The sequence below is a fragment of the Diabrotica virgifera genome, chromosome 7, assembly GCF_917563875.1.
Source record: "Diabrotica virgifera virgifera chromosome 7, PGI_DIABVI_V3a".
NCBI lineage: Eukaryota > Metazoa > Arthropoda > Insecta > Coleoptera > Chrysomelidae > Diabrotica > Diabrotica virgifera.
The window spans coordinates 93893138-93919678 of NC_065449.1; the positions used below are offsets into that span (position 1 = coordinate 93893138).

The window sequence follows — 26541 nt, forward strand, 5'->3', positions numbered from 1 at the left end:
TATTGATTTCGTTGAAATAATAATATGAAGTTAGATTATATTATAATGAAGTATAACTTCTTACGTGCGTACAAAGTACACACACACATTATTTTTTTTTCTGTAAGATAGAAATTGGTTAAGATATGGTTGTTCAAAATTTGTATAAACAATACATAATATACGAGTAAAACAACTTGTGGAACGGTAACGATTAATATCATTGAGGATACTAATTTGGGGGTGATTTCCACGATTTTTTTACCAAAAAAAGGGACCAACTTTATTTTGAGCGTAACTTGCTTAATTTTAATGCCAGAAACTAGAAAAAAACAGAAATAAAGCTTTTTTTAACACTTAAACTTGTACTGAGTTTTCCCCAGAAAGTGCTTCATTTTTTGGTTATTTCACGTTGAAATATTCGATTTGAAATTTGATGATTAAAAACGTATATTTCATGAGCTACAACATAGCTTTTACTGTTTATAGTTTTCAATAAAATACTAAATTTTTGAGTTATTTGCGAAAAACCGCCTGAAAACGTTTTTTTTATTGAAAAATAAATATTTTCACTCGCAAATAACTTAAAAAGTATTGACTTAGTTAAAAAACTCTATAGAGAAAAAGTTGCTAAGACTTAGTTAATTTATCCATTTTCGGACTTATTTTAAACTTTTGATTTTTTGTCCCCGAGATGGGGTAACTTTCAAGTAAAAGTACCCCCCCCCCCCCACAAGTAAAAGCAACCAACGGCACAATTTCAACTTTGAAATGGAGGATAAGTAGAACGTAAATCCAAATTTTCCTGCAATTCGGAGTTGACCCTGAAAATTACACTCCAAAATGGTCATTTACTGGGCTACAATACCAATAATTGTTAAATTTTTAGGTGGGCCGATTTCTATGCACGTAAGTTTAGTATAATATTCTGTTTATTTTAGGTAAATTATTTACCTAAAATAAACAGAATATTATATATTATAGTAAATAATTTACCTAAAATAAACAGAATATTATACTAAACTTACGTGCATAGAAATCGGCCCACCTAAAAATTTGGTCATTTTTGAAGTCTCGTATTTCCTAAACCTGTTGGCCGATTTAAGTGATTTTTTTAATATGTTATAGCCTTATTCTTCAACAATATCGCTGTAATAATATTATTGCTAAACAGGTAAGTGATATTTTATACCGGGTGTAACAATGATGACAGAGAAGTCTTAAACAGAGTAGGTCAAGGCGAAGGTGACTTAATGAAGATGATAAAAAAGAGAAAACTTGAATATCTGGGGCATATAATGAGAGGTAGCAGATACAGGATGCTGCAGTTAATACTCAATGGAAAGATCGACGGAAAAAGAGGAATTGGTCGAAAGCAATATTCATGGCTCCGAAACCTTCGTCAATGGACTGGCTTATCAGCAGATCAATTGTTACATGCCGCACAAGATCGAGAACGATATCGGCAAATTGTTATGGAAGCTACCCACGCCTAAAAATTTGGGCACGGTACTTAAAGAAGAAGAAGTAACAATGATAGTGTGTTTTTTCCTCAAAGTTCGGAACATCCTGTGGAATATTTTAGCGTATATAAAATATTGAAATTAAAACTCAACTGTAGCAGGCTTTCTTAACGCTTTCTTTTGCTTTTTGATTCATTCGCTTATGTTGGATAATAGGTATTTTAACAACTAGCAACGTTCTTCATCAATACAGGGTGTTTCTAAATAAGTGCGACAAACTTTAAGGGGTAATTCTGCATGAAAAAATAATGACCGTTAGGTTTATAATTATATGTTCGCAAATGCTTCGTTTCAGAAATACGGGATGTTGAATTTGTTCGTACAATCTGACGATTTATTTATTGCTCTAAAACCGCACGAGATATACAAATGAAATTGGGTAGGTTTTAATAGGTAATTATTGCGCATTTTTTGGCACAGTTAAGAATTGTATATTCACCATTGGCGTGCATACGGGTAATATGACCTGTATGCACGCCAATGGTGAATATAAAATTCTTAATTGTATGTCAAATATGCGCAATAACTACCTCTTAAAACCCACCAAATTTCATTTGCATATCTCAACCGGTTTTAGAGCAGTAAATAAATCGTCAGTTTGTAAAAAAAATTAAATATCCCGTATCTCGAAAACGAAGCATTTGCGGACATATGTTTCTAAATGAAACGGTCATTATGTTTCATGCAGAATTTCCCCTTAAAGTTTGTCGCACTTATTTTGAAACACCCTGTATTGATGAAGAACGTTGCTAGTTGTTAAAATACCTAACGTTTTTATTATCCAACATAAGCGAATGAATAAAAAAGAAAAATGTTAAGAAAGCCTAAGGCTACAGTTGAGTTTTAATTTCAATATTTTATATACGCTAGAATATTCCACAGGGTGTTCCGAACTTTGAGGAAAAAACACACTATCATTGTTACACCCGGTATAAAATAACACTTACCTATTTAGCAATAATATTATTACAGCAATATTGTTAAAGAATAAGGCTATAACATATTAAAAAAATTACTTAAATCGGCCAACAGGTTTAGGAAATACGAGACTTCAAAAATGACCAAATTTTTAGGTGGGCCGATTTCTATGCACGTAAGTTTATATCCTGTCTTTATTATACGCAAATTTGTATTCGTGATTTTATAACTTTTTATGTAAGAATTTATTATATTTTAACTCCTTTAAACATTGTATAAATTAATAATTTTGTAAACAATTGGTAATATGCTTACTTTCGGCTTTCGGGCTTATAACTACAATAACTTTTTTGTTTATAAAAATATTTTACTTTACAAATAGTCTGGGCAGATTATCGAAGAATAGGCCATTTTTGGGAAAAGTTATTTACCGGCAATTTTACTGCTGGAATCGAATCTTATGATTGTATACATTAATAATATATGTAAAGTCCGCAGAAAGTGTGCTACTTTTTTTATCAACAAAATGGCGCCCGAAAATCGTGTTTTTTTCAATTTTTGCTCTATACCTCCAAATATTTTAACTTTACACCAAAAACACCAAAGTAAAAATTTACCGTAATTAAATTATGCATGTAGACGTGATTTTCCCGATTTACTTCGAAAATTTTCCCCGGAAAATGCGGGTTTTTCCAACAAAATCTTTAATTTTCAACTAAAATTTTAGATAAGTAATATAAAAGCTCTTTTCGTATAGATTATAATTCCAGAAGCCGATGAAAATTGAATGAACAGTTTAGCAACAATTAAATTGTTAATTAAAAATTTACGGTCGCTATAATAACCACAATAATTATGATACATAAGCATAACTATGATTTTTGTATAAAAGGACACTGTACCTATCTAATGTACAGCTGGTTCCTGAAAAAACTGATACGACTCTTACTAAGATTTGATCACTTTAAGCAGTGTATGATTGGTCTGACATTATATTATATTTAGTATGACAGACAAATAATAAAAAAAAAACAAATAAACAGCCATTTTTTGTTGAACAGGATAAGTTATGTGACAAATTTTAAGATTTGTGACAAAATATAATATCTCGGGAAATATTAAATTAAATTAAATCATGAAAACGGCATTGGAAAGAAAGCGGCAGGACGCTTCTTTTAAAAGAAAAAACGTTTAATTGTAATAAGTGGCTCCTGAGATACAACCGGTCAAAGTTGACCGGCATTTACGGCAACAATAGGATCGTAATTTTCGAACCATCACCTTTTTATTTCGGTCCTCATTCTCCACTCAAATTTTCATATCTTTAAAATACTCATAACATAATATATTATTATAATAAAAACTATCGATATTACGAGTGAAAATTACCAAAAATAGCAAAATTCCAATCAAAAATTAGGTTGGAGAAAATGTAAGCTGAAAGTTCAAAATCGGTATACGTTAAAAAAATGCATTTTCTCGGCTTCCCATGGTGCAATTTTCTTAATTCTTTTTTTGTTCACAAGTAACTCGAGTAGAGCCATCTAACTAACGCATTATTAAAAATGTCAAAGTTGCTTTTGTTTTGTTGTAATATATTAATTTATTTATTATAACAAAATTTTTTAATTTGTTTAAATAAAGATTGTTTAAATAATTATACAGCTTTCCAATGAGAATATTTGTGTTTTTAACGTTAAAAGGTACACTTGTAGTAAGTTTATCTAAAAAAAAGTCTACCACTGGAAAAAATATGTAGTTTTCTTTTGTTATAAATAAATTAATCTATTATAACAAAATAAAAGCAAGTTTGACATATGATAATACGTTAGTTAGATGGCTCTACTCGAGTTACTTGGGAACAAAAAAAGAATGAAGAAAATTGCTCCATGGAAAGCCGAGAAAATGATTTTTTTTAACGTATACCGATTTTGAACTTTGAGATAACATTTTCTCCAACCTAATTTTTGATTGTAATTTTGCTATTTTTGGCAATTTTCACTCGTAAATTCGATAGTTTTTATTATAATAATATATATGTTATGAGTATTTTAAAGATATGAAAATTGGTGCGGAGAAAGAGGATAGAAATAAAAATGTGGTGGTTCGAAAATTATGATCCTATTGTTTATATCTTTGCCGTAAATGTCGGTCAACTTTGACCGGTTGTATCTCAGGAGCCACTTATCACAATTAAACGTTTTTTCTTTTAAAAGAAGCGTCCTGCCGCTTTTTTTCCAATGCAGTTTTCATGATTTAATTTAATTTAATATTTCCCGAGATATTCTAATTGTTTATAAGCCAAAAAATTGTTTATAATTTTAAAATATTCCCGAGGCCGCTTAAATAGTCCAATTTCAAATCTGTAAAGTACATTAGATAGGTACAGTATCTATTTATATATAAAAATCATAAATATTCTTATGTATCATAATTATTGTGGTTATTATAGTGACCGTAAATTTTTAATTAACAATTCAATTGTTGCTAAACCGTTCATCAATTTCCATCGGCTTCTGGAATTATAATCTATACGAAAAGAGCTTTTATATTACCAAGTTATTTAATTGCTGATAAACAATTACTCATCTAAAATTTTAGTTGAAAATTAAAGATTTTGTTGGAAAAACCCGCATTTTCCGGGGAAAATTTTCGTCGAAGTAAATCGGGAAAAACACGTCTCTATGCAAAATTTAATTACGGTGAATTTTTATTTGGGTGTTTTTGGTGTAAAGTTAAAATCTTTGGAGTTATAGAGCAAACATTGAAAAAAACACGATTTTTGGGCGCCATTTTGTTTATAAAAAAAGTAGCACACTGTCTGCGGACTTTGCATACCTCTATTATTACTATATACAATCATAAGATTCGATTCCTGAAATAAAATTGCTGGTAAATAACTTTTCCTTGTATTTTGCTAATTAGCCCAGAGTAAAAATCTCATCTTAAAGAACGAGTATTTTCAAGAAAATCGTCTGTACGCTTTCATCTACAATGCGTAGTTTTTACACAATATTGAAATGTTGAAAAAGTTGCTTTTTTGATTGAACGTTAGTAAAAAACCAAGACGCAGTAAAAATTTCGATACCCAGAGATGGTACGCTTTTCCTATTAACTTCCCTCAGATATTGCAGTTAAAAAATTGCGGCCAGTGATTTTTCTATTTTTAAATGCTTCCTTTCCTGGGGCAATATTTAGTTATTAAAATGTTCAGTAGGTGTGAAAATAAATAGGCCAATAAACCTTCGAGGATAATAGACGGGACCTGTCTCCAAATCATCATTTTCGCTAAGGAAAATTCTGATACAAATCATCTCAAAAAAATGCTGGTACATACGCATTTTCGGTATTGATCTGAGAAGATATAAAAATCAGGGCCGCATTAAGGCCAACAACCGGTCCTAACCTCTCGGCTGGTATAATACTTTGTACTTTGGGGTAGTCCACGGGGTCGTCGTTTTGAATATAAATTTTAATCCATACAAAGTGTATACGTCACACGATGGCTTGTATAAAATAAGTTGAAAGATGAACCACAACTACAAATTATTTTTTCTACTCTCATACTTTAATATATCAATAATTGATGTCACTACCTGTATCATAATATAATGAGCTTTATTACGATCAGAGCTGGGCCGAGTACTGATAAATTGTACTCGTGTACAGAGTACCGGGTACTTTTCATATTTGAGGAACGAGTACAGAGTACCGAGTACATTGCTCAAGAAAAGTACTCAGTGTACAATACTAAAAGTACTATTACCCGAATTTCTCGGGTACTTATTTCGAGTACATTCTAATATAGAACCCAAAAAAGGCAAGAAGGTAATAATTATCTCAGCATCTCTAAACATATTTGAGGCCATGAGAACCAGAGTGGCCTAACTGATTTTAACATTACATAATCAAAGAAAATGATCAGAAGCTAACAATGTTCGATTGTTTTAGTAGTTTTATGTTGACTAAGAATCATTATTGGCCAACATAGTTCAACGAGGCTCATAGTCTCGTAGAGTACATTATGTAGGTACATACAGTGCGTCCATAAAGTAATGCATAAATTCATTATTAGCTAAATAAACAACATTATTAGAAATTCCCGAAACAGGTCGATTTTTATTTTTAAATTACGATTTTTTGGCATGTATATCATACTAGTGACGTCATACATCTGGGCGTGATGACGTAATCGATGATTTTTTAAATGAGAATAAGGGCTATACGTGATAGCTCATTTGAAAGAGTATTCAATTCTCTCTTCAGTGATATAAACATTAACATAATTATTTATACAGTACATACAATATAAATAAACAATGTTTACTCATTTTCTGACAACAGTAAAACGTATTTTGAATTAAATGAATTACATATATTCTTCTTTTTGTCTCAATTAATTTAATTAAAAAAAATTTTTGGACACCCTGTATCAATAATTATGTTAATGTTTATATTAGTCAATAGATAATTGAGTACCCTTTCAAATGAGCTATCACATCATACCTATTCTCATTTAAAAAAATCATAAATTACGTCATCATGCCCAGATGGATTACGTCACTAGTATGATATATATTCCAAAAATCGTAATTTAAAAATAAAAATGGTCCTGTTTCGGGAATTTCTAATAATCTTGTTTATTTAGCTAATACATAATTAATTTATGCGTTACTTTATGGACGCACTGTATATTCCCACCTAAAAAAAGAACTCCCATGTAACGTTGGAACGGCAGGAGTGAAATAGAAAAATGTATCAGAAACAGATAAAAACTGAAGACGGGATTCAACGCAACGTGAAATAGATTCAAATTCAAAGTAATGTGAAATAGCGAAATTTCTCTCAAAATTGGTTAGTTATTATCCTTAAGTTAATACCAAACCCTAATTTATTGCCTCTTTCCTTTATTTTTATTGTCCCGAGGAGCGTGCATCATTTTTCGATGAAGTGGCAGTAAACTGACACAGTTCAAAGATATTTAACATGTAAGTGCTAAAACCTCCCCCTTTCAATTGAGCTAGGGAGCTGATACGATCAGTGCCGTGGTAATTTGGCTATGTAGTGGTCGAACTACGTTGTGTTAAAATTTTTATCATTTTATGAATTAACCAAATTAATAAAAATTTCTACCGACCACTCTGGTATCGTATGGTCCTTATTTTGGGTCCGACCGATTTTATCAGAAAATAAATATTTATCAAGTCCGCACTAATAAGGGGTGCTAACTGTGTGCTCTTTCCTTTGCACTATTATTTTCTATCTCTCTTTGCCGACGTTTAAATTGGAAAACCGCTTCAACACGTTCTTCAACGCGTCGTTGGACCGAGACTTAACAATACAAAATGTTAGAAGGGAACCCCCTTATCACTCGGGGGTATCAAAAATAGATTACGGCCGATTCTCAGACCTACCGAATAAACAGATAAAGTAACCTTACCTTAATACGTAAGCATCAATTTGATCATTTTTCACATAACTTATTATTTCGCATCGGACAATTTTCATCAGCGCCTCCAATTTATGTCTGTAAAAAAATAGTGTTATTAAAATATGCTCTGTAAAATCAAAAGATCTACTTTATTATAGCCAAGAGTCCTATTTATATATCACTAAAATTTTTTTCAACCCTTAAGTAGTAAACTGAATTATATTTTTTATTGAATTACATTTTCGATATCCTTTCAATAAAAAAAGTATGTGTACCTACTTTGTACGCACGTACAGGGCAGCTTTATCCATTAGGCAACATAGGCAGTTGCCTAGGGCGGCAAAAATACTGTACAAGAAATATTTGTATATAAAGATTATATATCTGGGTTATGTCATTAAAGAGTATGAAGCTCTTTCAAATTACTTTACCGCAAGGAAGCCAAAAGGCAACAAAGGCAAACTTGTGCCCAAATAAAACATATAAAGAAATAAGAAAGAGGAAAAGAAAAATTCAATTTGACGAGGGGGCCGATGATGAACTAAACTTTTCAGCTAGTGACGAGTTGAAAATCCACACATTCTATATTATAATCGACACTCTGATAAGAGACCTGAATAGACGTCTGGAATCTTATCGACTTATTTATCAACGTTTTCGTGTTATTAACAGCTTTGGCAAAATTAAGCAATGAAGAAATTATTAAAGAAGCTGAAAATCTGATACAAAATAAAGACAATCAAGGTACACCTGGTTCCAAAAAAAACTGATACGACTCTTGAAGCGTATTTTGTAGAAAATTGAGCAGTGTATTTTGAAAGATAAATACTTAATATTTACATACTGTCAATGTCACTGCCAAATCTTAAAATTTGTCAGATAGCTTATTCTGTTCCACGGTTATTAGACTTTATTATTAATCTTTATTATTAATACTTTCTCTGCAACTGAGGGTATCTTATCAACTGTATTGTTTTTAAACAATAGATGATAAAATAAAAATACTGACAGTTCAAAAATGTGAACATTATTGCATTGTGTGTGGCCTAAGTTTGGGCTGAAAACTGAAATGTATTACATTTTTACAAAATTTTGGAATATGTTTAGTTACGTAGACCAATTTTAACAGTTGTTTTCAATACAGATTTCAATCCTCTACAAATAGTTTCTAATGTCTTTTGATGTCAAATAATTATGGAAGCTGGAATTCAACAGTTTAGAATTTTACATTGAGTTAAGGCAAAATTGTGACGCATGTCAAAATTCTCAATGTATTTTAATTGTATTCATTTTTTTCGAATACTGAGAAAACTAATAAATATTTTTGAAAAATTTAAACTCAGAATGACAGACTACATTATTACCGTGGGCTGAAAGTCCCTGAAAACTTCTATAATATTTATTTTAGTGAATTTACAGGGCTGAATTGAATATTAATTTGTTTTGTTGTATAATTCACGTTTACAATAATTATGTGATCTATTTGATGTAAAAACTATCATTTATATACTCTTTATAAAATACAGGAATTCAAAATAATATAAACATTTAGACCTTAATAATTAGTACAATTTATGAATTAACATAATATGTAATCAGTTGTTTGTTGTTTGTTTATTTTATTATTTGTCTGTCATAATAAATATAATGTCAGATCAATCAAATACACTGCTCAACATGATCAAATCTTACTAAGAGTCGTATCAGTTTTTTTAGGAACCGGCTGTACATCATTCATACATGAATGCATTCACTTAAAGGGTCATTTGGATACCACAATAAAATCACCAATTATTGGCATACGAATCTTAATATTAAAAGAAGAGTTAATGCAGTCACTGAAGGTGGATATGAGCTATTAAAATTGTAAGCAAAATTTGTTACATAAAGTTTTAAAATTTTTCATAAATAACTCAAAAACTATAAGATTTTACAAAAAAGTTATTACCAAAATTGAAGCTAATAAAAAATGAAATAATTTCCTTACTGGAAAAACCTTTTAATGTTAACTAAAAGTGAGTTATAGGTAATTGAATGTATATTTTTTTCGGCGAGTACCCAAATCTAAGTATTCAAGCTTAAATAACGGGAAAATGATGCATTTTATAACATAACCTTATTAAGCATTTGTCAAAGTACTTGGAAATATCTATCAAATGAGCCCCCGAACAAGTTGATAGCATTAAAATTTAAGCACCAAATATTTTTCAAAATTTATCTTTTAAAAATGTTTTCAAAAAAGTTATTGTTTTTTTAATAACTCCGTTAATTTTTACGATATCAGGATTGCCTAAAACCATTTGAAAGTTAATTTTAATGGCTATTAAACCAAGTTGAATTTAATATTTTAAACCCCTTACTTTTTTAAAAATTAAAGGTTAAATTGCCCCGGTTACATGATTCTTGCAGCAAAATTTAAGATTTAAACGTTTCTATCTCGGTTATTTTTTACCCTACAGAAATAGTAAAAAGGTAAAGTATTTGATACAGAAATAGGTATATTTTATGAAATGCATCGTTTTCCCGTTATTTAAGCTTGAATACTTAGATTCGAGTACTCGTCGAAAAAAATATACATTCAATTACCCATAATTCACTTTGAATTAACATCAGTTTAGTTCTTTAAGTGAGGAGTGTATTTAGCTTTGTATTATCTTCAATTTTGGTAATACATAATAACTTTTTTGTAAAAGCTTATAGTTTTTGAGTTATACGTGAAAAATAGGTTCAAAAAACAGCTTTTTAAGAAAAAATAAAATCTTTCTTAGAATTTGTCTCTATCGATTTATTGTATTATTTAAAAAAATTCACCCCCAAGGGGTGGCATCCACCACCACGGTAAAAGCGCAAGTTGGCATCACGTCACCTTTGTTCCTTGAGGTATCCTCTAACTATTCACCAATTTTCATGAAAATCGATGAAGATTCAACGAAATCGGAGGTAAAAACCTTCAGTGACTGCACTAAGTGGACTGAAAGATATTTTCCCTAATTTTGACATTGCTTTGCACATTTATTTGTGCATCCCAGTTGCCAACCTGTCCGCTGAAAGGTCATTTTCGAAAATGTCAAGAATTAAAAATAGTTTCCCATCAAGTATGACCCAAGAACGTGTTAACAATTTGTCGATTTTGTCTAAAAAAAAAAGTTTTTTTTGAAAAGAAGTTTCTGATGTGATGGAACTGGAATGACAATTTTTTCTGTTATAGGTATATAAAAATCGTAGTTTAAATCCATTTTTAGTGTATTCTTATTTAAAGAAAAATTTCTGAATTTTTTTTTGGCAAAAATGGTACATGTTTGAAGGGCGGCTACTAGAGAATGGCCTAGGGCGTCAATTGACCTAAACGCGGCCCTGCGCACGTAAGAAGTTCAGTGGACCAACCTGTCCGCTGAAAGGTCATTTTCGAAAATGTCAAGAATTCAAAATAGTTTCCCATCAAGTATGACCCAAGAACGTGTTAACAATTTGTCGATTTTGTCTAAAAAAAAAAAGTTTTTTTTGAAAAGAAGTTTCTGATGTGATTGAACTGGAATGACAATTTTTTCTGTTATAGGTATATGAAAATCGTAGTTTAAATCCATTTTTAGTGTATTCTTATTTAAAGAAAAATTTCTGAATTTTTTTTTTTGGCAAAAATGGTACATGTTTGAAGGGCGGCTACTAGAGAATGGCCTAGGGCGGCAATTGACCTAAACGCGCCCTGCGCACGCTATAACTTTTCCATGCGGTACGATTCATTTTCAATCAAATTAAGTCAAAACAGAAAGTGAAACGTACGCCGATGTGTGTAGTATATAGTATACAGTATAAAAAATGTATATACACATCGACATTCGTTTCAATTTATGTTTTGACTTAATTTGATTGAAAATGAATCGTACCGCATGGGAAAAGTTATAGCGGACGGACTATATATTTCTATTATATGATTTCAACGAAATAAATATAGGTACATACTTTAAACAGTTTATTTGTATTTTATTAATATTAAACAAATTTTGATACTTTCCACAAAAATTTATAAAAAAAAACATACATAAATTAAAAAAAAAATTAGGCAAGGCAACAACATGATTGTTCCTAAGCGATCACCCATTCAAAACATAACCGCACTAAACACTGCTTGACTACGGTTATCGGCCGACAACCGTGTAAGTCAGTGTGATATGGACGTAAAATTGATATCAAAATGAATTATTTTGACAGATTGTACAAATAATATAAAGATTGCTTTTTAATCTTCTTTTCATCATATTTTAATACTTATTATCGTATTCCTGACGAAGACAAATCCAAAGACACAAAAATATAATAAAAAAAAACACAGTAAAATAATTAAAAAACAAAATAAAAAAAAGCAACACAATGTATCTATGTATTATAAAAATAATATTGTAGTACTTACGTTATGAAATAAGAAATTTATGACTATGAATCTGCAATCAATCACAAACAAGTCTGGCTAATTGGCTGTGCCAAAGCCATTTTTCAGGAAAAAAAAAACTGAAAGATTGAGCAACTAACTTCATACTGTCTGTTTGCGCGTAGTTTATACTATCGTTTTTATAAAAATTCACTCTCAACATTTTTCCCAATCGCGCCTAAAGAAGTATCTTCTTCTTCAGGTGCCGTGTCCGTATTCAGACGTTGGCCGTCATCATGTTTACAAGTTCCTGAAACCCCTTTCTATCGGCTGCTGCGCGAAATAATTCTTCTACCGTGGAACCACACCATTGTCTAATATTAAGCAACCATGAAAGTTTCTTTCGACCAATCCATCTCTTTCCCTCCACTTTACCTTGTATTATAAAGCGAAGTAGGTGGTATTTAGGTCCTCTAATTATATGGCCGAAGTATTCTGTTTTTAAAATCAATGGGAAAGTCCCAGTAGCTGGCTGTATACCCTAATTAAAAATCATACAGAACAAGTAAAAACTTCGTTTGTATAATGGTATAAAAAGTTTATTGAAAAACTATTAAAAAGTCATCCAAAAGGATTCGCAAACGTCTTCGATCTAGATCAGATCATCTTCAGTGCGTTCTGCTGAGTACATGAAACTAGCAACCTTGTAGAATAGGTGACATCGAGAAATATGATTTACATTTTTAAAAGATGATGTTAGCGGCGATTCTAAGTCGATGTTAAGACTCTTAAATTTTATCGCTTAACATCGACTTAGAGCCGCCACTAACATCATCTTTTAAAAATGTAAATCATATTTCTCGATGTCACCTATTCTACAAGGTTGCTAGTTTCATGTACTAAGCAGAACGCACTGAAGATGATCTGATCTAGATTGAAAACGTTTTGCGAATTCTTTTGGATGACTTTTTAATAGTTTTTCAATAAACTTTTTATACCATTATACAAACGAAGTTTTTACTTGTTCTGTATGGTATTCTGTTTTTCTACTCTTTATGATGTTTATGAGCAGACGTTCTGAATAGTGTTGCCCAAATGCAAGACCAAGACGAGACTTAGACAGTCTTGGTCTTGGTATTGCGCCAGTACACCTGGTCTTGGTCTTGGTATTGCGCTCCCAGTCTTGGTCTTCCAGCAAGAGTCTTGCAAGTCTCGCAGTTGCCCATTAGCCTATTGCATATCTTAGAACAACGTAACAGAGAGGTACATTTTAAGCTTGAATATCATAGCCATAGTAAAGACTAGCCAAATTAATAAATATCTAAACAACTGACACCGGGTGGGGTTTGAACCCACGATCTAAAGTGATCGCTGTTATGTTCTAACTAACTACCTCTTAAAACCCACAAAATTTCATTTGCGTATCTCAGCCGATTTTAGAGCAATAAATAAATCGTCAGTTTGTAAGAAAAATTTGAACCCCTCCCTATTTGGTAAACAAAACATTTATAAAGTAAACGTTTATGAAGTAAACGGTCATTAGTTTTTCGTGCAGAATTACCCATTAAAGTTTGCCATACTTATTTAAAAACATTCTGTATTGATGAAAAACATGGCTAGTTAAAAAAGTACCTAACTTTTTATTATCCAATATAAGTGAATGAATAAAAAAACATAATGTTAAGAAAATATTAGGCTTTAGTTGGGCTTTAATTTCAGTATGCTATTATTGCATGCTAGAATAATAAGTTAGCATAATGCTAGAATATTCCACAGAGTGAGAAAAAACACAGTTTGATTGGTACACCCGGTATACACTGATAAAATTGACCTGTCTACAACAATATCTATTATTACTGCGATATTTATAAAGAATAGAATAAGACCAAATATTAAAAAAAATCACTTAAATTATCACTTAAATCATTTAAATAACAACAGGTTTAGGAAATTTGAGACATTAAAAATTACCCATTTTTAAGGTGGTGCCATGGACGTATAAATAAAGATGGGTGGTGCGTTAATTTCTTGGAGAAGTGTAACTATACCGTTAAAATAATATTTCGGTATTATGTCTACACGATATCCGGCATATCCCCGGCACTGCATGTCGAAACAAAACTTCCATTTAAAAAATTGAACAAAATATTCTACAATTTCCCTAATAAAACGCTTTGAAACATTTTTTTTTTATTTATTATTTATACATATGACCTGGCCTCTAGTGACTAATCCAGGTCGTTTTTTCCTGATGGGATTACAGATATTTTTTTTTTATATTTTTACATTTTTTACTCAACTATTAAATCTATTTTTACAATAACAATTTGCCATAATCTCTTAATTACGTATAACAAACAAATTTAAATAAACAATTTAAAATATTTTTGGTACTATCAACTCCCTTCTAAGTTATAAAGACAGTCCCTCTATTTTCAGAAGAGAGTTGGTAGTTTTTTTTTTTTTATTTTTTTTTTATTTTTATGAATTATGTATTGAATTATTATTTTTATTTATTTATTTTATATTGAATTATTACTATTATAATTGTAAATATCTATTTTTGAATTTATATTTTATTTTATTTATTTTAACTTTACCTTACTCAACTTCATCAGGGTTGGATTATTGGTTGTCTTCTTCTATTATTATAGATTTCTTGTTGTTTTTTAGATATTATTTGTGTGAGATTGTTTAATATTTCAAAATATTCTTCATTTTGTAATATATCTCTTATTTCAATTCTTTCTAATCTTCTTCTCATTTCTCTGTGTTCTTCATTTTCTATAGTATTTTCACAATGTAACACTATATGTTCTGGTGTACCTAGTTCTCCACATTCACAATATGCATCATCTTTTAAGTTAAATCTTTCCAAATATGTTGGGTACGGTCCATGTCCTGTTAAAAAGTGTATTAAACCTTGTTTTGGATTAAAATAATTTGGAATGTTTTCTAATATTGGTATAAAATTGTATAAACGTCTAGATTTTGTTGAATTTTTCCATTCATTTTGTCTTTTTCTATTTATTATTTCTTTTAATTCTCTTTTATTTCTTATATCTAATCCTATTATTTGTATTATTTTTTCATATTTTTCTTTTTTTAGCCAATAATTACATGCTCTTTTTTGTGTTTCTAAATGCATTGGCATTACTCCAGTTAAAACTGTGAGTGCCTGTGTTGCAGTTGTTCCAAATGCTCCCGTCATTCTTACAAGAAATCCTCTCTGAGCTCTATTTAATTTTTCTGCGTTTTTTTTATTTATTAATCTATGTGCCCATACACTTGAACCGTACCCTACAATTGATGCAAGTATTGTACTTTGAACCGTACCCTACAATTGATGCAAGTATTGTACTTAGGTATATTCTCATCTGTCGGAACGAAATTCTATATTCCTTCTGTGCTAGACTAGCAATGCTATGCATGATCTTTGTTGCCTTTTCACAGACACAATTCATGTGTTTTGTAAATAATTTTTGTTCGTCTATTATAATACCTAAATATCTTGTTTCCATTTTTCTTTTTATTGTTTTCCCTCTAATTTTTATAATTGGATCTCTTTCTAAATTTCCTTTTATTAAAAAAATTAAAAAAAAAAATTATCCAAACAATACGCTTTGAAACAGTGTATTGTTTGGATGTCGACCTTTTCGTGTGATGGATTCTTTATCTATAATATTGTATTGTAAATCATAATATATCCGTTTGCCGCCGTATTCCATAACAACAAAGAAGCTTTGTTTTTGTTTTCAAGTTAGGTACTTTTCATTGTTCATTTACCGTTGGCGGTAACACACTGTAAAATGGCCAAATTGCAATTTTTGTTATCGCTTAATCCTTGACGATTTGGAACAGTGTGTATATGTATTGCTTTGGGTATATTTTTGTGTACTTAATCTATTCATTGTTTAGCCCATTTTTTCATTGTCCAGTCACCCTTGGCTTATATATAACAAGTGTTGTTGAAAAAACTGAATCTGTTTTCAAATCTATTTTTTGAGTTTGGTTTATTAGAGTTTATTAGGTTCAATTTGTGCAGTCGATTCAGAAAGTTTAAATTTTAAATTCTGAAAATATTGTGAAGTGAAAAAAAAGAGTGAAATAAAAAGAGAGTAGCTGAGTTTAGCGATGAAAAGAAAAATGAAACAAAAAAAGGAAGAAGTTTTGAAGAAGATAATACCCAAAATTTCTTCATTTTTCCATCAACCAGATTCTCAAAGTGATTTAGATTGCAATGGTAAGTACTAGATCTAGATCTCTATCTACTAATGAAACAATGATTAATTCTTATCTAATTGTCGTCTGTAACAGGGGTGGCCAAGGTCCTTGATATTCTTTGATAGAAATTTGAAATTTTTTAGAAGCCGTCATTAAATGCGTATTAAAAAGTTATGCAAAAGAGGTATTAAAATTTTTTTTACAGAGTTTTGTACAGAATATTTATTGAACACGTGTAAATAAAAGTACAACCTATTTGTACTAAATTTAAATATTATAAATTTATTTTACTTCATTTGATAATTCTTTAAATCTTAGTGAATAAATGGTGACAGCACTTCTTAGTAATTCTTTCAGATGCTGGTTAGTTGGTACTGATGAGTAATTTAATTTCAGGAATTTTAAAGTGGAATAAAATTATTCACACATGTCTTCTTCTTCATGTGCCGTGCTCGATTATCGAGTGTTGGCTATCAAATTGGCTATAGTAATTTTGTTAGCGGCAGCTCGGAAAATGGAAGCTGGAGTTTCTCAAACCACTCTCTTAAGTTTCTAAGCCATGGCGTTTTTCTTCGACCTGACCCTTTTCTTCCGTCTCCTTTGCCTTTTATTATTAAATGGAGTATATTATAATTCTCTGGGTAGCGCATTCTTCTCTAGGTGCCGTCTCCGCTTCGAAGGTTGACAATCATCAAAGCGATTTTTACTTTTGAGAGTGCGGCTCTAAATAATTCGTTGTTACTATGTACATCCAAACTATGCCCTAAGATTCTTCAGCCATGAGTTAAATCAGCTATCAGCTTCCTATAAATCTTTTTCCTGGATTTTAATTACATAATGAAGTGGAGTATTAGATATTTATCTCCTCTCATCACATGTCCCATATATCTCAGTTTTCTTCTCTTAATTGTTAGAAGTACTTCTCTTTTTTTATGCATACGTCTGTCTCATTATCTCTACGTTGGTTATTATATTTACCCATGAGATCTTCAGCACTCTTCGGTACATCCACATCTCGAATGTCTCCGGTCTTCTCACTTCAATTTTCTTCAGTGTCCACGCTTCCATCCCTTAGTATAATACGGATAGCACATAGCACCTCATAGCATGGCCAAAAAAATATTCAAGTTTGCGAGTTTTTACTGTTCTGATGACTTCCCGTAATTTTTCCCCTCCAATGTATAACAACTTCGTTACGAACTCTATCCACCCAACTTATTCGTAGGATCCTCCGATACACCAAGGTTTCAAAGGTTTCCAGGTTTTTGAGAAGGGTATCCGTTAAAGTCTAACCTTGAGACACCATACAAAAGAGTACACATTCCCATAAGTACGGTGTTCCATCGAACATTTTCTAGCACTACCTTATATCAGTTCTTGAAAAGGGCCCCGCGAAAATCTTTGATACGGGGCCCCTGTGGGGCTAGCTACGCCACTGCTGCTGAGAAAGAATGTATGACTAAAAAATTTTATTTTTACATTATAATAATGACCTCTCAGTACATGTCAAATGTGTCGAGTGTTCTTTTAATGGATATTTTGATTCGCTATGTATGTTTATGGTATTGTTCGTAATGCGCATAAGTCCAATTTTCAAAATTTTTGTTATAATTTTTTTTGTTTCTCATAGAGTATCTAAGAATATAGCCGAACTTATATACTTCCTAAAACGACCCTCAGTTCTAACTGCAAGACGCAAGAGTCTCGCAGGCTTAGTCTTGTTCTTGCTCAAGTCTTGCACGGTAAGTCTTGGTCTTGGTCTTGCTAAAATTGGGCGGTCTTGGTCTTGGTCTTGCGAAAACGCAAGAACAAGACCAAGACTGCAAGACCAAGACCGATTTTGGGCAACACTAGTTCTGAATTCATCATTTGGAAAACATCTTCATTGGAAGTGTGCGAAACCCACGATATCTTTAGGATTCGTCGATAGCACCACAATTCGAATGCTTCTAATTTATTTAGCAATGTGGATTTTAACGTCCATGTCTCAAAACCATACAATAATATAGACCACCCATAACATTTTAGGGCCTTCTTGCGAATATTCATCGACAGGCTTCGGTTACATAAAATTGGTTTCCAGGTCATAGAAGCCTTACGTGATATTTCATTCCTGGTTATTATCTCTTCATCACAGTCGCAATTTACATTTAACCAACTGCCAAGGTATTTAAAATGGTTTCCCCGTTATATATCCTCTCCATCAAGAGAAATCACACCTTGATCTACATTTATCTTTCCAACTGCCATCCACTTTGTCTTTGAAATATTGATTTTTAGGCCTCTCCGATAACTTGCTTCACTGACTAGATTTACAAATGTCTGGAGATCTAAATTTTCTGCAAGAATGGCTGTGTCGTCAGCGTATCTGATATTGTTTTACTTCTCCGACCAGTCTTACTCCCTCTTGTCTGTCGTCCAAAGCGTCCCTAAAGATTTCTTCAGAGTACAGATTAAAGAGACTGGGTGACAAAATACAACCCTGTCACACTCCACGTTTGATGGGTGGTGATATCATATAATATAAATATAACTTCTTACGTGCGTACAAAGTAGGTAGGTACACATATATTTTTTTTATTGAAAAGATATCGAAATAAAAACGATACAATAAAAAATATAAATCAGTTTACTACTAGAGGGTTGAAAAAAATAGTGATCTATAAATAGGACTCTTGGCTTGAGTAGAAGAAAAATAACCGGCAAAACTTTAAATGATAAGGAAAGAGTGAAAACATGAGAAGGTAGTACAAATAGATACTATTAACGCATGCGTAGAAAAAAGAAAAATACAACGCAATTATTATATTGATGGTATGATGAAAAAAAAAAGAGTATGCATATCTTGAGATAAATCTTCAATAGAACGAAAAAGCATTGGGCGACTTATATACACTAACATGACTGTTTAGAAGGTTCCAGAAATTTAACAGGCACTTAACCTATTACAAAAAAATGAAGCGGAGGAAGAATAAGACCGAAAATTTGCTGTTTTCTTGTGGATAGTTTATGGATACTTTTTACGTAATATTCAATGCAATCATATTTTTCATTTGCAAGTAATCCAAGCAAATAAAGTAAATAAATCGTTATGCGAACCTGAAAAATGGTAATTTCAAAAATACTCTCATCTTCCTCACATACTTTTAAAGAATGCGTCTGTTTATTAAAACAGCATTTTTCGCCCTTTGTACATACTCCTAAAATTTCGTAAGAAATAATATACCAATCTATTCATGTCAGAAACTGAACTGCATAAAACGCAACGAAAGCTTGTGGGTTCGCCCTAAAGGGCGTTATGCATAATCGTCTAGAAGAGTAAGAGTAAGGGGCGAACCCACAAGCTTTCGTTGCGTTTCCGTTCAAGGTTCGCCCCTTCTCCTCTGTTAACGCGCCGGTGTTTCTGTAATTTTGTAGCTTACTTAGTAGCTTTAATTGGTGATAGTGAGATACAGTGAGATACATAAAACGAAGCAACTGTAGACGATGAAAATCAAATTGAATTCAATTGAAGCTTTATTTGTGAATTTTATTAAAAACACTAGAGATGTTTATTTTTATAGAATAAAAAGTATTAAACCTCTTTTTTTATTTCATAAAAATCTTGCAAAATCCTCGTTAAGTTTTTAAGATCTACCTGAAGGATTTCCATACCGTAGGAAAAGATTAGGGTGTAATTTGCATAATAGTAGAGAAATTAAATTTGCATAAAGTTTATTGTATATTGTAATTTTTATTAGTAGGTACTTGACGATAAACTTTCCGCTTACAAAGGCGCCTTTTATTATTCTGTTTAACATGTTTTTGAGAAAAGATTGTAGTGATCAGCCCATGTACTGATAGAACGTGACACCCACAAAAACCATCTTTACAAAGGGAATATAAGGCATAAATAAGAAGGATTATTATAGTAATTTTACAAGTTAATACTTTATTATATCAATTTACTATTATAGTTGGGAACGAGCCATAAAATTAAAATAATAATTCCTAAGATTTACACGTTTTATTCACTTTGTCGGCATTGTAATAATACACATTGTACACCGTATCCCTCGGTAGACCGCACGCTATAGTAGAAATGCGACGATAAACCGCATAATCTAGTAGCATCACTGGTTCGCCCTTACTATTCTAACGTGTTTGTAAACTTTAACTCAGTTTTCCCGAAACATCGTTTTTGCAGTTCGCCCTTACTCCTCCAAGCTCCTGATATGTTCATCTTTACGATCTAATGTTTAATGTTTTTTTCTACAACCGTGTTAAAAATGCAATTTTTAGCACTCAATACGAGCGTTAAAAATGCTACTTTAAGGTACTATAGTTGATTTTTTAACAAGAGGAGTTAACTAAAAAGACAGATTCACACCCAAGAAGTTACTAGAAAAGTCACCACATTCATCTTCTTTTTTCGTTGATCATATCACCTTTCGATGATATATTATATTATATGACATAATATTATATTATACTAACACTTCGCTAAAGAGTTCTAAAAACAACTGTTTTTATATATAATAAAAGTAGACTAAAAATCTAAAAATTAAAGGAATAATACAGAAAACACAAAAAATCGCCGATATATTTAATTAACCTATAAAATGACAGAAGTGCCAAAATTTCATAAATGTCATTAGTGTCAAAATTTAGTAACAGTGGAGTAAACTTGCCTGCGGTTGGACCAATTAGAAACAAGCATTACGGCGCGGTAAATTTGAATCACTCCTCTTGGTTAAAAAACAAACAATAGTGCTTTAAAATTTTTAAGGCACTGCAGTTCGTATTGACCGTTTAGGCAATTTTGATGTAATGTCAAAAAAATATAAAAATGGAATGTCAGTCAAGTAAAAGTTCTTGTAGATATTGTCCTATAATTACGTTTGCAGAAAAAATAGTATATGATATGCGTGTTAAAAAGTACATTTCTAAGGCACTCATGTGAATTGCAGAACTCGCTATCGCTCATTCTGCAAACTTTCACATGCGTGCCTTAAACGTGTACTTTTACCACTTATATCATAAATAACTATTTTATAAATATGCGCCGAATAAATATTGGAATAATTAATATTTATTCCTCTACTGGAATAATATTAACCGACATCATAATTTAACAAAGACAAACAATTTCCTTCGGCAGTTTCCCGGCCTAACTATTGTCGATTATCGCGATATGTCATTAGCGGTAAGTTTATTTCCAGACAGTTATTATTAGAAGCATTAATGCCCAATGCACTTTACTGCAATACAATTACAGGGTGAGTAATGTACCTTCCACAATAATATCGTTCAAATCCGTTCAAATAGTTCATTGAAATGTTACATTTTTTAGGCTTTAGCATTTTTGAGAGGATGAGGATGCAATTTTATTTTGTTTTGTGTATTGAGAGGGTACGTATTAGTTAAGTTAGTTAGTATAAGTTTGTGGGGTCGCCACCCTTGCCCTGTCCGTTATCTTGAAAAAAGGGGTTCAAAGGTTTTTCGAGCTCTATCTCGTAAACTAGCATATTTATTAAGCGCAACAGGCCTTGTAGGCCTAGGGCTAAAATGTTTACATTTCTAATTACATAAATAATATAACAAATAACCTAATATAACTTACATAACTTATAAATTTTATTTAATTACACTTCAGTCTTTTTATACACTCCTTCACCACCTCTCTCCAGCTCCTTCTGTCCAATGCTAGTTCTTTCCATCTCTCAATTTTACTTTTCTTCAAGTCTTCATACACACTGTCCTTCCATCTTTTCCTTGGCCTGCCTTTCCTCCTCTTTTGTATTGGTCTTCGTGAGAGTACCATTTTTGGCATTTGTTTATTTCCCATTCTCTCGATGTGCCCCAAATATCGTAATCTCTGTGCTTTGATCGTCTTCGTGATCGTTGGCTCTTCCAATTCTTTATTGGTTCTTCTTCTCCACTGACCTTCTATTTTCACACCTCCATATATTGCTCTTTGCATTTGTCTCTCCCATCTTTCTAAAAGGTCTGTTTCTGACTTTTTGAGCACCCATGTTACGCATGCGTATGTTACTGTAGGTCTGATAACAGTCTTATAAATCCTTATTTTTGTTTTTCTTGATACGTATTTGGATTTCAATAATGTGCGTAATGCTCCATATTTTTTATTTCCTTTAGCTATTCTTGCCTTTATCTCCCCTTCTTCATGACCATTTTCATCTATTTTGGCTCCCAGGTAAATAATTTCTTTGGCTCTTTTGAACGAGTTTGTTTTTTCTCGCATACCTAGCATACCTGTATCAGACATTATTTGTATCAAATTAAATTGTCTACAGTCTACAATTTTATTCCTCTTATACGGGAGACAATAGAGAACGAAAATATGCATTGTTTCGGAAAAATTCAAACAAGCTTATTGTTTTTAAAACTGTTTTTGTTAGTTTATATACATGTTAAGGTAAAAAGTTCTACTCACAGATTTAGCCGCTAATTGTTTATTAATTGTTTAAACAATAACAATTGTTTTGTATAAATAATTTTAAAAATAACATTAATAATTGAATTCATCATTTTACTTTGATAAATATATGTTTCTACTTTGTTTTTGATTATGCTGAATCCGAATATGGCTTTACAAATTGAAAATTCAAAAAATTTGAGCTCTTATACATACAGTATGTCTGCGTAACTAGGAAATATATGGAAAACTTTTTTATTATCAATTTTACGAAAAAAGGTATTCTTCATAAAATGCTCTGTATAGTCTAAAATCTAATACTCAACCACCATATATATCAAATTTTATCAATTTTATACGAGATATATGTCAAAAATATGAATTTCGTTAAAGAGTAAAGTACCTTTATATTTCAGAATATCAAAAATTGTTATTATGAAAAGTTGCTTGGAATTAAAAACTGTTTAATATGCAATTAATGCTTCTCATTGAAAAAAAATTGCAAATATTTCTCAAATTACGGATACCCAACATCATTTTATTATCAATTTTACGAAAAAAAAGTCATTCTTTATAAAATTCTCTACCTGGTCTAAAATGTAAGATGCAACAATCAGATATAAAATTTTTTCAATTTTATACGAGGTATGTAAAAAATATGAATTTCGCTTAACAGTTATCATAAGTACCTTTATAGTTCACAATATTTCAATTAGAAGGATGTAATTGAATATTGATACATGGCTTTTAATTCCAAACAACTTTTCTTAATAATAATTTTCGATATTGTGAAATATAAAGGTACTTTACTTAATTTATGTCTTAAGTAAAATAATGTAGTGCATTTCAAAGATTACATCTTAAGCTTTAAAAAACACCTACAAAATTGTAATAAATCTGTTCAAAGTTGACTAATACCCGGTTAAAGTGGTAGTAATTCTGTAAAAGTACGAAGTTTTCAAAAATTACATTTTTGAGACGTCGTAACATTTGAATTAAATTTTTGAGATTTTTAAATCAAAATCAAACATCATTTAGTACGATGTTTGAAAAGTAAGTTGTGCAATTTTAAGAGTTATATACGTAAAGTTGTATTAGTTACACATTTTTAAATCATTTTTAAACAAAATTCATGTAAGTCTCACTTTCCGCCCACACCGTACTTATGGCTATGGGTACATAATTCGCAAATATTTTACGTGTATCCCTACTTTTTCTGTCTTTACACGGCAAATTACGTGTAGTAAAATTCACACTGGTATTGATGTGTAAACATTACTAGAATGTCATTCTACTTGAAAATGTCATCATTAATTTAAAGAGATGGGTTTTGAATGTTCTTGGATAACTGTTATTTTTATAATTGGAAATTATTAATTCAGTTAATAAATGTGACAAATTTTTCACTAACTATGTATTCAGTGATTGTAATAATTTATTTGTACAACAAAGACTAATACTCAATCGAGAAAAGAAGAAAAGTGTTAAAGTGATTTTTTAATAATATATTGTTATGGAACGCTTACAATTTTGAACATCTTTAACAACAAAATACTTGGATCACAGAATATATTATCCTCGATATTATCCTGATGTATTCTCTGCTTGGATCTTCCACAAATAATACACAATAAATAACTTTTTATTAAGTTCACGTCTTAAACCAATTATTTATCAAATACACTATATTTCAATAATATTTAATCAATAACTCAACATATTCCCGATGCAATGTCAAATATTTAAAATTGTCACTGATTGTCAGTGTCTGACTGACAATATATGCTGACAATATTATATTCGGTTGAGTGCGTTGTAAGACAAAGATAGATTTGGAAAATATTACCACGGCATTGTGTTTATTTTTTTCGAATCCTGAAAAAACCAATAAATATTTTTGAAAAATTTAAACGCAGAATGAAATACTAAATTATTACCGAGGGCCGAAAGTCCCTTAGAATAAATAAAAAGTTTATTTTGAATGATATATTTGAAATTAAAAATCACACTAAATTTTCTCTTAGTTTTTCACCCCTGTAACTTATTAAAATAAACATTATAGAAGTTCTCAGGGACTTTCGGCCCTCGCTAATAACGTGATCTTTCATTCTGCGTTTAAATTTTTCAAAAATACTTATTAGTTTTCTCAGGATTCGAAAAAAATGAATCCCCATTTGAATAGCATTGTAGTCGAAAATACGTACCGATCCTCTTATGCCCAAATATTTTATTTGTTTATTTTATGTCCAATTTGTAAAATTTCATTTGATCCATTAGTTAAAGAATTATATTAAATAACTCAACCGTGCGCTTCGCCGGACGCTAGTACACTTCTACACACAAAATTTCTATCGAAATTTTTGAACAAGTTTTTTGGAGGCTTTATAACTTTTTTTGTGGTTATTTTACAATAAAATGACGTACATCGGAGCAATATTATAGATAGTACATTCTTTCACGGGTTTTGCTGTAAATTTTAAAGAACCGCTTGGATTGACATGAAATTTAGCATAAGCATAGCTAACATGTCAAAGAAAAAAGTGATATGGTGCCGATGTGTGCTTTTGCTCTGGGGGTGAATTTCACCCCATCCCGGGGGTGAAAAAATATATTTCCAAGGCAAGTCCCGAAATGGATAAACTAACTAATTTTAAGCAACTTTTGTTTTATAGAGTTTTTTCACTAAATCAATACTTTTCGAGTTATTTGTAAGTGAATATGTTCATTTTTCATCAAAATAACCACGTTTTTAGACGTTTTTTCGCAAATAACTCAAAACGTAAGCATTTTGTCGAAAAAAATATTCGTAGCAAAACTATAGCCTATAAAAAAGTGAAAAAAAAACGGTGTATATATTAGGTCTCTATACCTAGCAAAAGCAGAGTTATAGCTAATGAAAAATAGGTTCATATTCGAAAAATTCCAAATAGAATAATTCAATGTGAAATATCCAAATAATGAAGCATTCTTGGGGAAAACACATTACAACTTTTTTAAAGTGTTTAATAAAAAAAGATTTATTTCTGTTTTTATATAAAAAAATTCTACTATCAAATGTAAGCAAGTTACGCTCAAAATAAAGTTGGTCCCTTTTGTTTTGGCAAAAAAGAATCAGGAAAATTTGGTTTTAAAGTAAAATTTTCAAAAATTTTAATTTTGAAAAAAATGCATTTTTCAAAATAACTTAAAAATTGTTAGAGATACCTAAAATTTTAAACAATAAAAAAGTCGGCTTTTTTTCGACCAAATACTTACTTTTTGAGTTATTTGCGAAAAACCGTCTAAAATCGTGGTTATTTTGTAGAAAAATTAACATATTCACTCGCAAATAACTCGAAAACTATTAACTTATTGAAAAAACTTTATAGAACAAAAGTTGCTTGGAATTAGTCATTTTATTCATTTCCGGACTTATTTCGAACATATATTTTCACACATCGGCACAATATCACTTTTTTTTCTTTGACTTGTTAGCTATGTGCATGCCAAATTTCATGTCAATCCAAGCGGTTCTTTAAAATTTAGAGGTTTTGCAATATTTTACCTTTAAAGAACGTACTAAGAAGATTTTTCAACGAATAACTTTCACTACCAAATTGTTTAACTGCAGTAATTTTTCTTGGTTTTACAGCACTCCGAAGTTGACCAGGTTCTTTTGAATACCTATGAGAATACCTACTCA

The 26541-nt window shown here is 30.9% G+C and overlaps 1 protein-coding gene across 6 annotated transcripts in view; it reads right to left on the reverse strand.

Moving 5' to 3' along the window:
* LOC114327504 (S-adenosylmethionine decarboxylase proenzyme) overlaps positions 1 to 26541 on the reverse strand; it is a 175092-nt gene that overhangs the window by 111060 nt on the left and 37491 nt on the right. For all 6 annotated transcript variants that reach the window (XR_007699315.1, XR_007699313.1, XR_007699314.1 and 3 more), the window contains exon 2: positions 7861 to 7947. Coding sequence is in view for 2 of the 6 variants with exons in the window: in XM_028276143.2 (XP_028131944.1) it covers positions 7861 to 7947 (87 nt within the window). In the remaining 4 variants the exon portion in view is untranslated. The remainder of the gene's footprint in view (positions 1 to 7860; positions 7948 to 26541) is intronic.